Consider the following 19,251-nt stretch of genomic DNA (forward strand, 5'->3'; position numbering starts at 1 on the left):
CAGTGAATGCGGAGAGGCAGTGCGAACTTACTGAGATGAAATTTCTACAATTGGTGACGTATAGTCAGTGATGAGTATTATGGGTATTTCGAGTTCATTATATACGATGTTGACCAGCACCGCGAGCTTCTTGAAAGGCGTCGTTAAATGTGCCGGTATACCTGCCGACGGTGCCATGCTCAGAGTCCCCACCGCACATGTGGTCGATTGGGTCGACAACTGGGTCCCTGCGCCTGCTATCGCCTCTTACCCCTGTCTCAGGCCAGGGCACCGATACAGCACGGCTGCATCAGGATATGGCGGAACTTTGTGACGAAAGGTACCGCCAAGATTTTCTGCATGACTTAGACTACGATGTGCCAGGGGCTAGATTGGCTCAAGGAGTTTCAGGGGCACTGAGGGCGCACGATTGACAGCGCCAGAGAGATGTCGCCGGCAAACACCGGAAACTCCTAAGCAGCCGAGAGACTTGTCCAAATTGGTGGTTGGATTGCATGGTCGATCGATGAAAGACGTTGATGCATCAAGTTCCCGATCATATTTGCATCTGCCCGACGCATAAGAGAGCCCAACACTGCCGACGCGCGTCAAGCGCCTTGTGTAATCACTCGTCCTGAGACTAAGACATCCGTAATTGGCGGAGTTATATTGGAAGCATGTTTTGATACAGCAGCCATAATGAAATAATATATGGACCCCTGAAGACGCTTCGAGGACGCTATGAGACTACTATAGTATTATGTGTATGCACGGTGGAAATGTGATGCGACCCGTGCATGAGGCAGACGGACCAGCATCAATATTCTACATGAATATATGCTCCTTCCCAGGAAGGACCCTCGGCCCATATTTCCGCGAAATGAAAAGAGCCTAAATTAGCGCAATCGAGGACGCTCTCGCCATAAGAAACTCTCCTTAATAGAAATCATATAATGTTCGATCATAATTCTGTATAGTAGGCACATACACTTTTATGTGTTAGGATAAAAATAAAGTTAAAGGGATTAACAGAAACCAATTACATATTAAGCTGACCTATTTTACCCCGTGAAACGCAACAAGGCATCCAACAACAGTAGCATGGATCATCTGCCAAGCTGTGCTGGTGGGAAGCAACCTATCAACAGTGCTTGTTTTCTTCCTTCTGTTCTTGAGTGGACTAACAGTCCCTAAAGCACGGAAAGCACACCAGTCTTGAGTCATCGCCGTAAGCTGCGTTTTGGCTAGTTAAAAAGACAAAAGATGTTTGCATTCTGCTCCAGAATTTGTGGCGGCAAGGGTAATAAGCACTGTCCGCGCTCTAACGTATAGTCCGCGTCTAGCAAATATTTGCTTATATACTCCGCACGAGTTCTAGTGATTAGGCGCCTTGTAGCAAGCATGAGATATGCAATAAAAGGATGGCTATGGATATTAGCTTTTCGTATGATTTAGTGTTGATAAAAATTTTGACGCAGGACATCAGTAAGATCAGAAAAATGACGTTTACAGACGAAATCGCTATTGTTGGATTTTCCTTCAAACTCCCTCAGGATATAGACGATGAAGCCGGCTTTTGGAATATGCTGCAGAATCGGCAAAACATGATGACGGATTGGCCCGAATCGCGCATCAGTGTAGATGCATTTGTGGGCAACAAACACTCCAAGGTATGTTTATATCCAGCATGCATCATCATGTGTTGGGACTCATAGATTGTGGGCAGGTTCAATGTCGTGGTGGGCATTTCCTCAAAGAAGACGTGGCAGTATTCGATGCCCCCTTCTTCCATGTCACGGCAAAGGAGGCTGCTTCCATGGATCCAATGCAGCGCTGGACCTTGGAAACATCGTACCGGGCTTTCGAGAAAGGTAAGCAAGAACAGCCTAGACATAGTCCATAAACATAATTCAAAAAAAGCCGGCTTACGAGGTTCTCCTTCCCAGCGGGGATGCTGCTTGAGGACCTTAAGGACTCGCAGACTGCCGTTTTCTCGGCGTCCATGACAGAAGACTGGGCAAGAATGATTGCTATGGATCCCGATGGTGCGGAGCGCACAGCCATAACTGGTACAGTGGCGTCCCTAATTCCAAATCGTGTCAGCTACTACTTCGGTCTTCGAGGTCCCAGCATCCACGTTGATACAGCTTGCTCAGCCGGTTTGTCAGCCATCGATATGGCCTGCAAAGTCCTTCGTGACGGGGATGCCACTTGCGTGAGTTGCTTGTCTTGTTTTACGGTTTCAAACGTTGCTAAATGTCCCTCCGTCCTATAGGCCCTTGTCACAGGATCCAATTTGATTCTTGACCCGGCTGCATTTCAGATGTTGTCTAGCCAGAACTTTTTATCACCGGACAGCCTCTGCTATAGCTTCGACCACCGTGCGAACGGTTACGCAAGAGGCGAGGGTGTCATTGCGTTTGTTCTCAAGCCTCTGGCTGCTGCCATGAAAGATGGTGATATGATTCGTGCCGTCATCAGGGCTGTCGCCTCTAACCAGGATGGTCATACACCAGGACTGACTCAGCCTAGCCCACGGGCGCAGGAGCATCTAATTCGTCATGTATACAAGAAAGCAGGACTATCCCTTGATCAGACCCGCTATGTTGAAGCCCACGGCAAGTGATACCTCCTTTCCATGTCTACTTATACTGTTTTGACGTAATGGGCACCAGGTACCGGTACACCAGTAGGTGACCCAATCGAAATAAAGGCCATAGGCCGAGTTTTCCGGAAAGTTCGGTCGCCTCAACAGCCTTTATATGTGTGAGTCCACAACTGCCTAGCACGTGATCTGAAACTCCCTACTGAGTCACGATCTGTAGTGGCTCCGTGAAATCAAATGTCGGACATCTCGAAGGTGCTAGCGGTCTGGTCGGGATCCTCAAGTCAATCCGTAAGCTCACATCCCTTGCTGTCCCTGTTGCTCCGTTATTGATGAACTAACGGTTGTATCAGTGATCCTCGAGAAGGGAATCATTCCGCCAAATGCCAATTTTGAAAAGATCAATCCCGAAATCGATGCCGACTTCTATAACATTGAAGTACGCCCAGTAGAGATCTCATTTGGAGTTCGTTGTGTGTCATTTGATTAACTCCTGTGCGTCTTAGGTCCCAACCGAGAATATTCCCTGGCCAAATACAGGCTTGCGCCGGGTTTCAGTTAACTCTTTTGGATTCGGAGGCTCAAATACGCATATAGTTCTTGATGACGCACTCCATTACTTACAAAGTCGAGGTTGGACTGCAAACCACTGCACAGTCTCCCTTACAGCAATTAGACCCGCGACAGATGCTATTGGACCATGTCCTACTGTAAATGGAACCGCTCAGAATTCTCCGACCGGCCGTGCGATCAAGACGGCTGACTCAACACTTTCAATACCACGACGCTCAAGCTTACCCAGACTTCTTGTCTGGACAGCTGCTGACGAGAAGGCTGTTAAGCGCGTGGTGTCGAACTATGCAGCTTTCTATACTGCGAAGGTGTTAGGCGACACGGCCAAACTCGACGGACTAGCCTATACACTGGCTGCCCGACGAAGTAAGATGCTTTGGCGGACCTTCGCCTTAGTCAATGACGGACCGAACCGTTCGGTCAAGACAGTTTCAGCCGCCAAACCAATTCGACGCTTGTATGACCTTGGACTGGCCTTTGTATTTACTGGTCAAGGAGCCCAATACGTCAACATGGGGTGTGAATTAATCCAGTATCCCATATTCTCATCTACTTTGCGGCAGATCGACGGAATTTATCGCATACTGGGCAGTCAATGGTCGATATTTGGTGAGTATGTTGGGAATGCCGTAAAACGCATGAGAGAGAGAACTAATGCTTGCTTCTTATCATAGATGAGCTACGGCGTAACAGTAACATTGACAAGCCTGAGTATAGCCAGCCGATTTCCACCGCTGTCCAACTTGCATTGATTGAATTACTCAGAAGCTTTGGAGTAGTGCCAAAAGCCGTTGTAGGGCACTCATCTGGTGAAATTGCTGCTGCGTAAGTCGCTCCATTTCTTTAAGGTTTTGCATGCAAGACAGCCACGCCAGAAGTCTCCCACACAAATGGTAGCCGGTGCTAATTTTTAATTTCCAATCCTAGCTATGCAATTGGTGCGCTGTCTTTGATTTCCGCATGCAAAGTCTCGTATTTTCGGGGACAGCTTGCCGGAAGGCTTCGGGTTGCTCAGATCATGTCGCCAGGTGCCATGTTATCAATCAATCTATCCAAGGATCAAGTCCTTGGTTACCTCGATTATACGAGCACAACTGACTTTATTAGCATTGCTTGTGTCAACAGCCCCGTGAACTGTACATTATCAGGCTCCAAAGATGCCATTGATGCTGTTAAGGCGCAGGCCGAAAAAGACAACATCTTTACTCAGACATTGAAAACAGGAGTAGCGTACCACTCTCGCTCGATGCTTGGAATTGCGGCTGACTATCTTTCGCTCATGGGTGAGCTCGATGACGTCGGGACTCAAAGAGATAAGGACATCCCTATGGTCTCATCGGTGACAGGCAAGTTAGTCACGCCGGCGGTATTGTCCAAAGCACAGTACTGGGTCGATAACTTGGTATTGCCGGTGCTCTTTGCCGATGCGGTACAGCTTCTCACACAGAAATCATCAACGCTGAAAGTCGGTATCGGTAGTATCACAGATCTAGTCGAAATTGGTCCACACCCAACATTAAAGCGACCGGTACTTGATACTATGAGCCAGAACAACAACAGTAAGAGGAACATCAGATACGCATTTGCGCTACACCGGTCTCGCCCGGCGTCCCAGACCACATTGGAGCTCGTGGGGCTCCTATTTTGCATGGGTTACGATATTTCCATGCTTGCAGTCAACCAGATATATCAGTCGGACGACATATATCCGCCTCCTTTTGTCATTGATGGGCCAGAATATCCATTTGATCACTCACAGAGCTATTGGGCCGAATCACGCCTGAGTCGGGACTTCAGACTGCGCCAGCCTATCTCTGGAGAGTTGCTGGGAATGCGGGCCTCTGACTGGAATCCGTTAGAACCGCGGTGGCGGAGTTTCTTAACAGTTGAATCGATGCCGTGGATTGGACATCACGTGGTCAGCCAAACAGTGCTCTTCCCAGCCGCGGGTATGCTGATTATGGCCATGGAGGCTGTTGAGCAAATGGTGTCTAGCAACCGTAATGTCGCTGGATACCTAGTTAAGGAGGCTCGCTTCATGAACCCCATTATTGTGCATGAGGCTTGGGAAGATCGAGTCGAGGTACAAGTACGTCTGCGGCCGCTGAGAAGGCAGCAGCACGAGAAAGAATCGAATTGGTTTGATATTACCATAATGTCGTATTTTCGGGGTCAGTGGACAGAGTGCTGCCGCACACTTATTCAAATCCAGTACCAAGACTCTGCGCAGGTCGACGGAGGTCAAGACAGACTGTTAACCCACCAGAATGTTCAGGAGAACTATAAGCGAGCTGTAAAGTCTTGTAAATTTTCAGTTGACTCGCACGTCTACTACCAGAACTCTGCCAAGCATGGCCTTGAATGGGGAGACTGGTTCCAGGTATTACAAGATATCTTTCTGGACCCAACTAAGTCCATTTCGGTTGCACGAGTCGATACCTCCCAGCGCAGATACCAAACAACAAGCCTCGTTCATCCTGCCATGTTAGATGTAGTCTTCCATATGTTGCGCATTGCAGCGGGCCAGCAGTGCGTAACTAATGTTCCAGTGCGCCTATCTGAAGCTTGGTTCGCTGCGTCGGGCTGGCAATATCCTGAGACGAACGCGCTTCGTTGGATGGGCACTTCAATCGACAGAAGTACCGGGGAGCAAGGATCTGTGTGTGCCCTATCCGACGACGGGTCAGTCCTTTGCATCATCAAAGAAGCTGCAACAGCAGCAATTTCAAAGGTCGAGACAGATGCGGATGAAGTTCATAGGAGAAAGCTCATGCACACTATTGAATGGAAGCCGCAACTAAGTCTTCTCAGCACCGAGGACTTAGTGCATATATGTCAAACCGCCAAGTTCGTCAAGAATGAACGTTTGATTTTAGCTGCACGCACTAAGATGTGCTCTGTATTAGATCTCATCACTGTCCGCACACTAGCATTCTTTGATACAACGCAGCACCTTGTCGAGATGCCCGAGAACCACCGCCGACATATTGAGTGGATGGAACGGCATGTTCAACGCTTGACCAATGCGAAAAGAGAAGAGGCGATGAATATTAGCGATGATGAGATTGAAGTACGATTACGCGAAGCTGAAGCTCTGCTGCCGACCTGGAAACTTTACACGGTCGTGGCGCGGAACCTGTCCGCTATTCTGGCTGGAGAGGTTGATCCTCTTCAAATCGTCTTCGAGTCTGACCTAGCATCTATATTCTATGCCGATATCTTCGAAACTATTTGCGCCGATGGCCGACTAGCTAGTTTTCTGGAGTTAGCATCGCATGAGAACCCAGCTTCCCGTATTCTCGAGGTGGGAGCTGGCACGGGTGGGATGACAGGACATATCATTCGTGCACTTCAGGACCGTGAATCTCGTACATGCGTGCCTAGCTTCGCCGAGTATGTCTATACTGATGTTTCGCCAATGTTTTTGGAGGTTGCCAGGAGCAGATGGCCGGAGCTGCAAGGCCGTATGACGTTTAAAACCTTGAACCTTGAAAAAGATATCAACGCCCAGGGATTTGATCAATGTACTTATGACTTGGTCATTGCAGGTAGTGTTCTACATGCCACGCCAAACCTCGAAGTAACGTTGAGAAATGTCCGCACCGCACTGAAACCGGGTGGGCGTCTAATACTCTTGGAGGTGATTAACCCGGAGGACATCGCTACCAACTTCTGGACTGGACTTATACCAGGATGGTGGGTGGCACACGAAGAATGGCGCCCATTTTCTGCTGCTGTACCGGAAAGTCAATGGGATACATGCTTGAAGGCGAGTGGGTTCTCCGGCAATGACCTGACTATCCGTGATTACCAGGACGACGATTGTCATTTCATGAGCATAATCGTAAGCACCGCAGTGGACGATAGAGTTTTGACGTGTAAGTTACCAACAGTAGTGGCAACAGCTCAATCGCAGACAAATCTCGTCCTCATCATCGACGATCATGATGATGATGCACATTTGATGGAACAAACGGCACTGGCAAGCGAGTTACTTAGCCTTCTCGAATGCGAAGGTCACTGGCAAGCTAGTGTCTGTGCTTTTTCGTTGAATGAGCTGGCGCAACTGGAATTGGCCGACGACGCTCGCATCGTCTGTCTGGTAGAGGTCAACAACAGACCGCTTCTCGCTTCTCTTTCAGATCAAAAGTTTCAATGCCTGCAATATTTGCTTAATCGTGCCTCTAGATTGTTGTGGGTCACGGCAACGGCTACTGACGACTCGCAATATCCTCACTACAGCGCCGTCAACGGATTCATGCGTACCGTTCGGTCTGAGCAGCCGGATAGCCACATCGTGACCATGGCCATCGAGGGTGAGAAGGACGTCGCCATTTGCGCGCACTTCATCGCAAAAATCTTCAACGCCTCTTTCGAATCATTTTCACGCCCGCAGGAATTGGAGTACATCGTTCGTCACGGACACGTCCAAAGTGGTCGGGCTGTCGAAGATGAGGCCGGAATGTCCATGCTTCACTCGCTCCTCTATCCGCAGCTGCAGCAAAAGGCCTGGAAAGAGAGCATAGGGCTCCAGTTGGTGATCGGAACGCCCGGTAGCATAGGTTCATTGCGATTTACACAAGACATCAAGTACGAGGCGGAGCTTGACCCTTACGAGATCGAGATTGAAGCAAAGGCTTGGGGCCTAAATTTTCGGGATGTGCTGATAGCATTAGGTCGAGAGGATGAGGACGATCTGGGTGCAGATTGCGCCGGTATTGTCACCAAGGTTGGCCGTAATTGTTCCGCACGTCTCCAGCTCGGAGACCGTGTATGCATGGTGGCTGAAGGTTGCATGCGACAGTATCCTCGCGCGCACGAGCAGCGTGTTATTGAGATACCCAAGACCCTGTCCTTCGAAAGTGCGACCTCGATTCTTGTCCCGGGTCTAACAGCGTACCACTGTCTCGTTAATGTGGCCCGACTTCGACAAGGGGAAAAGATACTAATTCACTCTGCTGCCGGTAGTACAGGCCAGATGGCAGTCCGCATAGCCCAGATGTTAGGAGTTCAAGTCTTTGCTACGACTTCATCCCCGGAGAAGAAAAAGTTTCTAGTGGACACTTTCGGTATCCCTGAGGACTGCATCTTTCACAGTCGGACTACATCGTTCGCGCAAGGTGTTATGCGCGTCACCCGCGGTTATGGCGTTGACTGCGTTTTAAACTCGTTGTCAGGTGACGGGCTGCGAGCTTCGTGGGAATGCATGGCACCCTTTGGACGCTTCATTGATATTGGTCATGCTGATATTAACTCCAACGCGGCGTTGCCTATGGCCATGTTTTCGAAGAACGTCTCTTTCTCTGCGGTTCACTTGATGTGGCTGAGCCCCAACGTCATAGCCACCCTACTCAATGAAACATTGCAGTTGTTGAGTAAAGGTAAAATTCAACCGCCTCAGCCGCTGCACGTATACAGCGTACTTCAAATTGAGCAGGCATTCAGGTACCTCCAAAGCGGTAAGAATATTGGTCGAATAGTGATTGCCCCACAGCCCAATGATGTGGTCCCGGTAAGCGACGTCCCTGTATAATATCAAGGGAAGTGTTGAAACTATGTAGCTTAGAAACAATAAGCTGACAATTGCTTCATTGGCTGTAGCAACTCATTCTAGAGCGCCGATCGTGGAGTTTGGATCCCAACGCATCGTACCTGATCGCAGGGGGATTCGGCGGGTTAGGTCGTGCTACATTGGTGAGTTACGCGTTCGTGGCTCGCTATCCCTTGCATCATTTTTATCCTACAATGTCGGACTCTGAGCTGTGTTAAGCTTCATGTAACCATTATTTTAGCGGTGACTAACCATACACTATCATAGAGTTGGATGGCGGATCGCGGAGCCAAGTATCTAATTGTTCCCTCTCGATCAGGCGCTACGTCCCAAGCAGCCATCAAGCTCGTGAAGGGGCTGGTGGCGCGCGGCGTGAACATTGTTGCACCCAAGTGCGATGCGTCCGATGAGGCAAGCCTTGCGGGCATGCTGGCCAAGTGTAGGCAGAGTATGCCGCCCATTAAGGGATGTATTAACTCGGCGATGGTTCTGCAGGATGCTGTGTTCGAAAACATGACTTTTGCGCAATGGGACTTGGCCGCGCGTTCCAAGGTTCAAACATCGTGGAATCTGCATCGTTTACTTCCTGCAAATCTTGATTTCTTTCTTCTCTTCTCTTCGTTGGCAGGTGTGGTTGGACAGTTATCTAGCGCCAACTATGGCGCGGGATGTGCATTTCAGGACTCGCTGGCGCACTATCGCTTGGCCCGCGGCCAGAAAGCATTGTCGATTGACATTGGTTGGATGAGCAATATTGGTATCATCGCCGAGACGGCGACCTACCAGCGCCGGCGACAAAGGGACCAGGATTTGCAATCAATCGACGACACAGAATTCCTTGCCCTGCTGACGCTGTGTTGCGACCCCGTCAACCCGCCTGCTCAACCAGCCCAAGGCACGTCGGGTCAGGTGCTATTCGGCCTACGAACGCCGGCTGACTTCATCACCTGCGGCCAGGTACCTTTGCCTCAGTTTCACCGGCCATTGTTTGCTGCCTACTCGTATGTGCCCAGTTCAGCAGTAGGTGGGACTCAGTTGGTGGCCCAAGAGAATCAGCCGGCAACTCTGTTTCGCCAAGCCGCCAACTCTGGTGAGCGCATACAAGTCGTGCTGCGCGCCCTGGCAGAGAAACTGGGTGGCGCCATGTCCATTTTCCCTGCCGATGTTGAATCAAATAAGCCGCTGTCTAGCTACGGTGTCGATTCGCTCATGGCTGTCGAGCTGAGGAATTGGATTAGCAGGGAATTTGGCGCCACGGTAGCTGTGTTTGAGATTATGGGCGGGCAGCCAATTTCGAGCATTGCAGAATTGGTAGTGGAGAAAAGTGGTTTAAAAGTTGTGAAGGAAACACCATGAAATGTATTGCATACAAATCCGACTGAGTTACAGCGCTTGAGACGATCAAGTATGTTCCTTGTAAGTACAGTATGTAGCTAATGAATGGTGGTCACAGCCTTTGAAGACGCCCAAGCGTGTTACTTTTCACCAACTGATTCGGCCAGGTGGTTTCCAATCCTGAGCGTGTCAGTGAAGCTGTGTCATTAATGACGTCACTTCTCTAATATTCTCGGTTCCGCCTCAACGTGGATTTAATATTACCCATTTTTGACCTTACATTTTCCATTTGGCATATGCATGACCAGTCCCTAATCCGAATGGGCAAGCACAAATTGATGCCATGTGTATCAACCAGGAAGACAAGGTTGAGAAAGATATATGTTTTGCTATGATGGCTTAAATGCTTCATCAAGCGACACAGGTTTTGGTATGAATCGATTCCAACCCCCACCATGAGATAGTAATGCTATGACAGTTTCTACAGTTGATATAGAACACTGTTTTGGTGGAGGATAGTTCTAATGCACCTGAAAGGAAGAGCCTGATTCTACTCGAGCATAAGATAGCACATGCGGTGCTCGCATGAGCGTGGGATCGGAAGTGTGGCGCTCTTAGGGCGTGGAATGATAGTATGGGTACTGTCAAGTAGTATATAGAAGGCTAAGTCTACGAAAGAGAATATCGGTGTACATAAAGCGGGCATAAGCCCCCTGGCTAAGTCACGTGATCACCCAACCCAGGTTAGGTGATCCGAAAGCTCCTCGCCTTACTATACGGAGGACTCTCCGTAAACTGTGGCCATCTATAGTCGTCCATATTGCCACAAATGCTGCCATGAGGCTTATACAGTATGTTGGCTCTCGGATCGTGGTGAACTCCAGAAGATACGCAATGGAGCCTGCTCCTTGTGCCATCGATCCGAGTTTGAGTGATCGTCGCACGGAGCTTGCGCCATTGAACGACGAGATGGTCTCCGTATTTCGACTTCTATATCAACCTTACTGTGAAAAGCTATGAATCAAAGAGATATTCTTGACCCATCCCGAGAAATCTGCTGTTTTGTGCCGTTCTTGTCAAGTCCCGTCGCTAGTGTTTCGTTCGGCGCCGGCTGGTTTGGTTCGTCACCCATCACAGATTGCAGAAACTGCCGTAATTAAGAATTCAAGTGGATGGTGTACGCTCAATTGAGCGTATATTTAAACTATGTTCTTAAATCTGTCAAATGGTATATTTTTCCCTCGAGGTGGTCGAGAGGCGATAGCGCTACAGCATTGTCGTCCTCGTCTACCTCTTTTCCCAGAAACGCCTTCTCAACGATGGCGTAGAAGCACTGTCGCTGCCGGGCCTCTGCCGCGGATGAATAAGCGCCTCAAATAATTTTAGAAGAAGTAATTCAAGTAATGATATGAAAAGACCGGCTTGAAGTAAATAAAGTCAACTTGACCCCCCCCTTCTCGGTGGTGGGCGATGCTGTCGTTCAAGATCGAGGCGAAGGCAACTTCTGAAAGCTCTTCATGGGCTGAAGTCCCCAGCGATCAAACATGGCCTTATCCTCGTCGTAACCGTTGCATTCGGTTGTCAGCATCTTCTCCCCGGTGAAGATTGCATTGGCACCAGACATAAAGCACATTGCCTGCTTCTCCTCGGACATGGTCTTTCTACCGGCTGCAATACGAATAATGGTAGCTGGCATAATTACACGTGCAGTGGCGATCGTACGAAGCATCTCCGTGAAAGGTACAGCTTCCTGGTCGCCCAGAGGCGTACCTTTGATAGGAACGAGGGCGTTCACCGGAAAGCTCTCGGGGTGGGATGGTAGGGTTGAGACAGTGTGTAGCAATCCAATACGATCTTTGGACTGTTCGCCAAGGCCAATAATTCCACCAGAACAGACATTGATACCTGCGCTACGGACGTAACTCAGAGTCTGCAGGCGCTCATCATATGTCCGGGTGGAGATGACTGATGGATAGAACTCTCGACTAGTATCAACGTTGTGATTGTATGCAGTCAGTCCTGCGGCTTTCAGCTGGTGGGCCTGGTCCTGATCGATCATGCCCAGTGTTACGCAAGCTTCCATGCCCATGCCCTTGACGCCTTGGATCATGGTAATGATGTTCTTGATGCTGTTTTTACGCCCACGCATATCTCGCCAGGCCGCACCCATGCAGAACCTGGTACTGCCATTTTCTTTGGCAATGCGGGCGGCCTCAAGGACCGAGTCAACAGTCTCGACTTTCTTGGCCTCCAGTCCAGTTCCTTTCTGATACCGTGTGGACTGAGCACAATACTTGCAATCCTCGGTGCAGCCGCCTGTTTTGATATTCATAAGCGTGCAGAGCTGAACTTCACTGGGGTTGTGGAAGCGCCGATGGATGTTGCTCTGTGACTCGATTAAAAAGCGCTCGTGGGTTATTTGGTGACTTGACTCACTGCTTGGTGCACCAATTCCATGAGCGGTTCGTGGTAGATTTGCGAAATCTCTTCTCGAGTCCAATCGTTCCTGGGCTGCGCCGCCGTGACAGCTCTCCGAAGGACTTCATTGTTGGCTGGAGCCAGAACCGTGGCCGATTCAGGCTCATCAATGGGTTGACTTGTTTCGCCAAATGAGTGTTTTGTCCAGACTCTCTGCTCCGTCCCCACCGCAGCATATGAGCGAGTACTGGCACTCAGCGTAGCGCTCCGTGACAGAGATGATGGTACGCGTGCCGCTAAAAGGCGAGCGCTAGCCCTGAACGCGGACATGGCAAGAGACGTGTTTTCGTGGAATCAACGTTTGGTGACTTGCATGGAAAATTCCAAAATGACTGCCTTATTCGTATAATATTACATCCTAACATTCATCGTACCTGGATTATGCTACCCCGCCCCTACGCTGTGTACTTAGTGCGGCCCGCTCCACCGGCCTCCAACCCCAACAAAAGCCGCACCCAATTGTCGCCAGCTATTTCTAATAATGACTTGGCAAAGGATGCATAACTTCCCCTACTTGGAACAACTCCCACGCCCACATGTTATAAGATCAACCGAAAAGGAAAAACACCCAAATAATCTGCCATAACGCTACCCTCACATGTCGTTTGCGCACCTCCGTCGATTTACCTCTTGCTCTTAAATCCTGACTTCTGATTCGCAACGCTGCGCTCCCGCGCAGCTGTTGGCCCCTGCCACATCTCCGCGCCTAGCTTCTTGGTCCTGTTCTATTCTAGAATTGTACGCTGAAATGTAGTACTCACTGCTGGAGTGCAAGCCCCAGCTTTCTTTACATTCCTTACATTGCCTTCCGATGGACAGCAGGACCAATACGGCTTTCTGAAGGCGTAAAACAATTTCGCGCAAAGGCCTAGGTTAGCACAGCTAAAACGTTCGGGGATTTGTCGCCCGAGAATGCTTCACAAGCTTCACTTGTTTCACCGGCCTAAGCACAATGATGGGATGGAGATTCCACATGGCTCATAGCCAGTCACAATCTCAGTGCTAATCATCCTGCCGGTTCTCGCGGACTTCCGAAGTCAAAGCCGCAGAGCCGTTCATAGAACGTCGGGGTTATCAGAAGTCTCCAACATCAAGACGCGTGAGGAGCGTGCCAGCACTTGCCGTTTTATAAAATCGAGCAACTACCTCACTGTTTACGGCAAATCAGCTTGGAATCTGATGATGGCTGGCAAATGATGCCCTGACGTCGATCAGCGACCAACTGAGGAGCCGACTTTGTGAAACTCGCTTTCGACTGTGCGTGTTCCAGCAGCGAAATATGTGGGTCTGACCTGGGGTCTCCCGTGCCAATAGAACCGGGGGTCTCAACCGCGCCGAGGCACTATCGCCATGTCTTGATTGTCTGATTGGCGCAGTTCAGTTCTAGATAAGACTATTTGTGTCGCACGACTCCCGGGTTGTAGGAGCTACGCAGCTGCTATGGCGCTCGTACGTGCAATGAAGCTCAACGGACGCCAAGTCCTAAGGAACCTGGCTTCGAAACACCAAATGCTTGAAGCTATAGATCTTGCCGCTGATACTGGGCACAATCCCCAAGAGGGTTTGCGCATCACTGCGATCTTCAGCACCCGTGGGTATGTAATGAAGCCGGCCGATCTTGTGGCTCGGCGCCAAGTTCTTCAATGAGTTTTCGTGCCGTCAGAAGAAACAATCTTGACTTAACCTTACCCTCTTTATTCTCATTCTGTTTCTCTGGGCAGGCCCTAATTTTCCCCTCTCTTTCATTCCATCTCATCCAGCTGGCCTGTCATTAATCAAGCGTGAGGGTAACTGGATGTTGGAGCCTTTGGGAGGAATAAGAGATAGTCATTAAGACCTTGGTGGAGGAACCGGTGACGGCCAGTCTACACGCGATGAGGTTCGTAGAAATTCGTTCCCTCATATACACTCCTAAAACCGCGATATTGATGAAATCGTTAGACGGGGTACCCGTCGTGGGCAGTCCATTGCAGACACATTGCGCATAATCGTGCGTGGAGATGTCGAAGGCAACACTGAAAGTCCAGAGTCCTCGCCGGACACACCTGGGAGCACCGCGTCGACACCATCGCCACTAACAACGTCTTTCAAGGACATGAAGACAGACACTTCCACGGCTACCAAGACGACCCTTCCCCCGCCATTGGTAACAAGTACAGATTCGCCATCACCAACCACCACATCATTCCCACCTCTAGCGGTAACCAGTACGGACTCGCCATCGCCCACGACAACGACGTTCCCTCCCAAAATCACATCTAGCGCTGTGCCTTTTCTTAACCATCCCCAACTCTCCAGCTCCTCTACCCTGGCTTTCCCGACTGTCCCAAATACTTTCGTGACAATTTCTTCGGCGCTTCAACCTGTGCAGGCAAAGCCCTCGCCTACAAACATCGCGCTCGCGCCAGCTATTTCGGACACAACAACCCCCACTACTTCGCGGTCCCCTATTATCACAAATGGCCTGTCAACCACATCCACGGCTGCGCGCCAGCTCGAAACTAGCGTGACGGAGACGATATCCACGTCCGTGGTCCCCGTTGCTGACTCCGTAACAATGCCGACCGATGGTTTGGGCCCGGAACAGTACCGAGACAATGGGAAGGTGCATCTCGACGCCGGCTCCGTGGCCGGGATAGCGGTGGGAAGCAGTAGTAAGTATCCAGATCATCTCGACACGTCACAACTAACAATGGCGGGTACTGACTTACTACACAGTTGGCACTATGGTGATAGCCGCCATGCTCTTCATCATCTGGCGAAAGTGGGGCAAGGGAGGGCCGAGCAAAAGAAGCTCCGATGAGGACTCCCCCTCCTCGGGCTCGGCCGCAGGAGGTGTCCGACAATATCTGCCGCGCCGCTTCACGCACAAATCGGACGACCGGATCATGAACGAGCTCATACAGGGCGCGTACTCTGTCGAGAACGGAGCTCGCAACAGCTATCTGGACCAGATGCCCGCCAACTCGAGCGGCTACCTTGAGGAAAAGAGACGAAGCCTGGAAGATGACGAGGTACCCATCTTACCGGCAGAGCCGGAACAGGTAGCGCAGCCGGGGTTCAAGCGGACGAAGAGGATATCGCGCTGGCTTGGGAGGCAGGACAGCGAGATGATGAACCCGATGATGGCCCGGGCGAGTTTGGTGTCGAACGCGACAGGTCTCCGTACTCTGGATCTGAGGAGCATGTCAGGATGGGGCAGCGACGACGGCTACAGCGAGTACACCCGGTTTACGTTGCCGCCAACGCAGCTGCAGCCAGCACCACGCCGGGTAGATGAGACACCAGAAGACGTCGTGCTGCCTGAGCCGCTCGACATCAAGAAAGCGGAGCAGCCGGATGCCCAGGGTGTCGACGTCAGGATCCGGGATAGCACGCCAATAGCTCAATTCCCGTCGCCTGAGGAGTTAAAGTTGCCTCCCGCTATCGGAAGGCCGCCATCTGTGACGGCTCGTACTGAAGTGACGGGTCGAAGCTCGGGGTCGTGGAATACCTGGGGTGTAATGCAACATCGCGAAAAGCCGAAGGGCTGGAAGGAAAAGATGGGCATGTAAACTGATAGTTTTAGCGAGTCAGCCTGTAAATAGTCCGAACGACAAGCATAATACAAGATCAATCATGAACATACAAGCCATATACTGTATAGGCGGAAGATGAGTCAACGGATTTGCAAAGCGCGAGCCCGTAACGGTGTCACAATGAGACATGACGGATTGAAAGAACACAGTATCGCGTTACAGTTAACATTATGACTAAAGATTAAGTATATACAACTAAAGTTTGTGCATGTATCCAGGTAATCACCTCCTTCTTCTCTTACCCAGGCCAGTCCCGATGTATCTAGTCCAAGGAAGCAGACAACTCCAACTTTCGGCTGCTAGGACCAACATAGACAGTCTTGGGGTACTCAGAAATGACCCAGTTCTGACTTGCGGTGTCCCAGTTGCTGACATCGCGGCGCACCAATGTGGCGTTGAATTGGACTGTCTGGCCCGGCTCGATGCAGATGCGATCGAAGCCACGTAGAACGACGGGTGGATCGTCGGGGCCGCCAAGGGATACGTAAAGTTGGGGAACTTCATCACCGACGACGTCGCCGGTGTTTGTGATCTCAGCGGTGATAGTATAGAGCTCTTCCCAAAGCTGGGCGTTACCTCCCGACTCGGCGTCAAGCGCGGGACCAGCAGGATGGAGAGGTTGTGGCTCATTGTCAATAGCGTTCGGCGGCAGGAATTCTTCTGCAGTCTGGCCGTAGTGCGGATCTTGTGAGGCTTCCTCCGCTGATGAAGATGTGTTCACATAGGGGTACAGGTACTGCCAGATGTAAGGGAACTCGTCTCCAGGGAAAAGATAGTCGTCCAAGTCTGTCGAGAAGTTTCCGAACTCAGGTGCTTCAGCAGTCTCACCTGTAGTTGCAATATATTCGGTAGGGTATTTCTTGGCAACGTTGAGGTTTGCGTATTCGAATGTAGTGTATGACAATCCAAAGCCAAACTCAAAGACGGGAGTAGCATTCCTCTTGTCGAAGGAGCGGTAGTCAATGAAAACGCCCTCTGTAAAGTCTTGCTGAGGTGCACCGTTTCCGTTATTGGGCTCGTATAGCACATCAGCACCATAATCCTCCCGCGTGGCACCCCAGGTGAATGGAGTCCTGGCAGCTGGGTTGACCCTGCCATAAAGCACATCGACAAGAGACCGACCGCTCTCCTGCCCTGGTAACCCAGCCCAGATGATTGCGGTTATGTTTGGCGAGTCATACCAGTCGGTGACCAGGGTAGGGCCAACAGAATGAATGACGACAATGGTGTTGTTGCATACGGCAGACACATTCTTGATGATTTCATCACCATTCCCCCAAAGTGTCAAGTTCTTACGGTCACCTTCGTTTCCATCAACAGCGATATAGCCTTCACCTGAGTCAGCATTTACGAAGACGAGAGTGGTCGCATATGCTTGAGATACGAGGCTCTTGATTTTGTCAGTGGCCGAGTTGTTGAGGACAGCTTCGATGCGAGTGCCATCATCCGCTGCTTGAATGTTGAGCGCATCGATCGGGGTGATGAGATAGGGGAAATTAGCGGTACCGGAGCCCCAACCCATCGCAAGAGTTCCCTGGTTACAACCCCGATCGGAGCAACCATTGGGTCCCCAAGAACTTGGTCCAGCATCTTCGCCAACAACAGCAAGAAATTTAGGTTTATTTAAAGGGAGTGCGCCATTGTTTTTAAGTAAAACTGTCGATTTTGCAGCAACTTCACGAATAAGTGCACCATGGCCATCCTGGACGTCGACGTGCCAGTTGATCTGCTGGTAGTTTTCCTTAGCTGCATAATGAAGGGGTCCATAAGTGTCGGTCGTCCAGCTGTCAAAGTTGATCGGTGGCTGCTCAAGCTCGAGGCCAACTTTGAAGAATGCAGCCATAATTCTCATTGCCATATCGTCGATACGATATTCTGGGACAGTTCCGTTGATGACAGCCAATGTCAGGTTGGTGCCCCAGTAGCTAAGACCGGTGTTAAATTCTGTATCACCAGGCATAGTCATATCCAAACCAGCAACAGCGCTTGCAACTCCAGTGTGCTGAGCCTGCCAATCACTCATCACAAAGCCCTGGAAACCAAGCTCGCCTTTCAGCAAGCCGTTGAGCATCTTTGAGTTCTGACACGCGTAAGAGTTGTTGACCTCGTTGTAGCTGCACATGATGGAGCCCACGCCAGCCTTCACAACATCGACGAAAGGCCAGAGGTAGAGCTCATGCATAGTCTTATCGTCAATGTTAGACGAGAGGGTCTCGGTGATGTTGTAACCTCTGCCAACGCTTTCGCCAACCTGCCTAAAGTGTTCCTGCTCGTTCGCGATGTAGTGCTTTGCGCAAGCAATAACACCAGCATCTTGGATACCCTTCGTGGTCTCGGCAATAGCAATACCGGTCAACCAGGGGTCAGGGGAGAATCCTTCCCAGTTCCTGCCACCCTCTGGTGTACGGCCAATTGGTCCAGCGACCGGTCCAAGAACTACCGTAACTCCCTTGCCTTTGTGCTCTGCGCCAATTGCATGACCTCTTCGGTAGAACAGGTCTCTATCGAAGGAGGCTGCCACTGTTTGACCAGATGGGAACGCTGAAGCGTAATCGCCGAATCGTACACCAAGAGGTGAGTCTTGCATGCAAAGGCTGCGGAAACCGAGTCGAGGAATGGACCCGACTTGCCCTACGCATTGCTCACCCTGCCAACTGCAAAATAGTCAGATCAGTTTTATTGTATGGCACGTTCAGGTTCACGTACCCGACACCAGTGGTCAAGTTGACCTTCTCTGTTAGTGTAAGTTGAGAGACAAAATCCCTGGCCTTTTTATACGCTTCCTCCCAACCAACGGCCTGCGGGTTCATCCACGGCGAAGGATAAACAGGAGGAGACGTAGCGAGGTCATCGCGGCGCTCAAGCTGTAAATCGTTAGGCACGGCACAACTTGCAGTCAAAAGGGGACAGATCAAAGAGTATGATGTTGTGACTTATTGCCAGACAAACGGCACATAAGCATAAATCAATCGGAGTTTGCTTACAGGATGCAGACTCAACGCCGAGCTGCAAGTCGCCGCAAGGACAACCAAGGCCGGGAAACGCATGTTGAAAGCTGTTGGTCAACGGCTACGGGCTTTGGAAGCACTGTCCGTTTTCAGTGGAAGTTCTTTGCAAGACTGGGCAATGCACATGTTAAGCCCAAACTCGGG

General features: G+C 50.5%; 4 protein-coding genes across 4 annotated transcripts; 2 read left to right on the forward strand and 2 right to left on the reverse strand.

The window, feature by feature from the left end:
* Window positions 1-1,478: 1,478 nt before the first annotated feature.
* Window positions 1,479-10,064, forward strand: BKA67DRAFT_656319 (polyketide synthase; the record flags this gene model as incomplete). The annotated part of the gene is made up of 11 exons (XM_046106922.1): window positions 1,479-1,649; window positions 1,706-1,850; window positions 1,926-2,194; window positions 2,255-2,601; window positions 2,805-2,875; window positions 2,938-3,023; window positions 3,091-3,766; window positions 3,832-3,982; window positions 4,085-8,669; window positions 8,759-8,851; window positions 8,976-10,064. 11 exons carry the CDS (start codon window positions 1,479-1,481, stop codon window positions 10,062-10,064), a joined length of 7,683 nt encoding a protein of 2,560 aa, XP_045962327.1.
* A 1,459-nt stretch (window positions 10,065-11,523) lies between these two features.
* BKA67DRAFT_591232 (uncharacterized protein) lies at window positions 11,524-13,219 on the reverse strand (the record flags this gene model as incomplete). The annotated part of the gene is made up of 3 exons (XM_046104687.1): window positions 11,524-12,429; window positions 12,480-12,708; window positions 13,149-13,219. The coding sequence occupies 3 exons, from the start codon at window positions 13,217-13,219 to the stop codon at window positions 11,524-11,526; spliced, it is 1,206 nt and encodes a 401-aa protein (XP_045962328.1).
* A 1,067-nt stretch (window positions 13,220-14,286) lies between these two features.
* On the forward strand, window positions 14,287-16,152 carry BKA67DRAFT_206207 (uncharacterized protein). Its single transcript, XM_046095457.1, has 3 exons — window positions 14,287-14,400; window positions 14,614-15,175; window positions 15,240-16,152. The coding sequence occupies exons 2-3, from the start codon at window positions 14,617-14,619 to the stop codon at window positions 16,073-16,075; spliced, it is 1,395 nt and encodes a 464-aa protein (XP_045962329.1). The 5' UTR covers window positions 14,287-14,400; window positions 14,614-14,616; the 3' UTR covers window positions 16,076-16,152.
* Window positions 16,153-16,250: 98 nt separating this feature from the next.
* On the reverse strand, window positions 16,251-19,251 carry BKA67DRAFT_557137 (glycoside hydrolase superfamily). The gene is made up of 3 exons (XM_046102228.1): window positions 19,084-19,251; window positions 18,806-18,963; window positions 16,251-18,753 (listed from the first exon to the last, which is right to left on the reverse strand). The coding sequence occupies exons 1-3, from the start codon at window positions 19,144-19,146 to the stop codon at window positions 16,362-16,364; spliced, it is 2,613 nt and encodes an 870-aa protein (XP_045962330.1). The 5' UTR covers window positions 19,147-19,251; the 3' UTR covers window positions 16,251-16,361.

The sequence above is a fragment of the Truncatella angustata genome (genome assembly GCF_020726525.1).
Source record: "Truncatella angustata strain MPI-SDFR-AT-0073 chromosome Unknown BKA67scaffold_2, whole genome shotgun sequence".
NCBI classification, from domain to species: Eukaryota; Fungi; Ascomycota; class Sordariomycetes; order Amphisphaeriales; family Sporocadaceae; genus Truncatella; species Truncatella angustata.

Coding starts and splice junctions, on each gene's coding strand:
- BKA67DRAFT_206207 (XM_046095457.1), top strand. CDS start 14,617: ATGAAGACAGACACTTCCACGGCTACCAAGACGACCCTTCCCCCGCCA. Junction 15,176..15,239: donor GATAGCGGTGGGAAGCAGTA/GTAAGTATCCAG, acceptor CTTACTACACAG/TTGGCACTATGGTGATAGCC.
- BKA67DRAFT_557137 (XM_046102228.1), bottom strand. CDS start 19,146: ATGCGTTTCCCGGCCTTGGTTGTCCTTGCGGCGACTTGCAGCTCGGCG. Junction 18,964..19,083: donor CGGCGTTGAGTCTGCATCCT/GTAAGCAAACTC, acceptor AACGATTTACAG/CTTGAGCGCCGCGATGACCT. Junction 18,754..18,805: donor AACTTGACCACTGGTGTCGG/GTACGTGAACCT, acceptor ACTATTTTGCAG/TTGGCAGGGTGAGCAATGCG.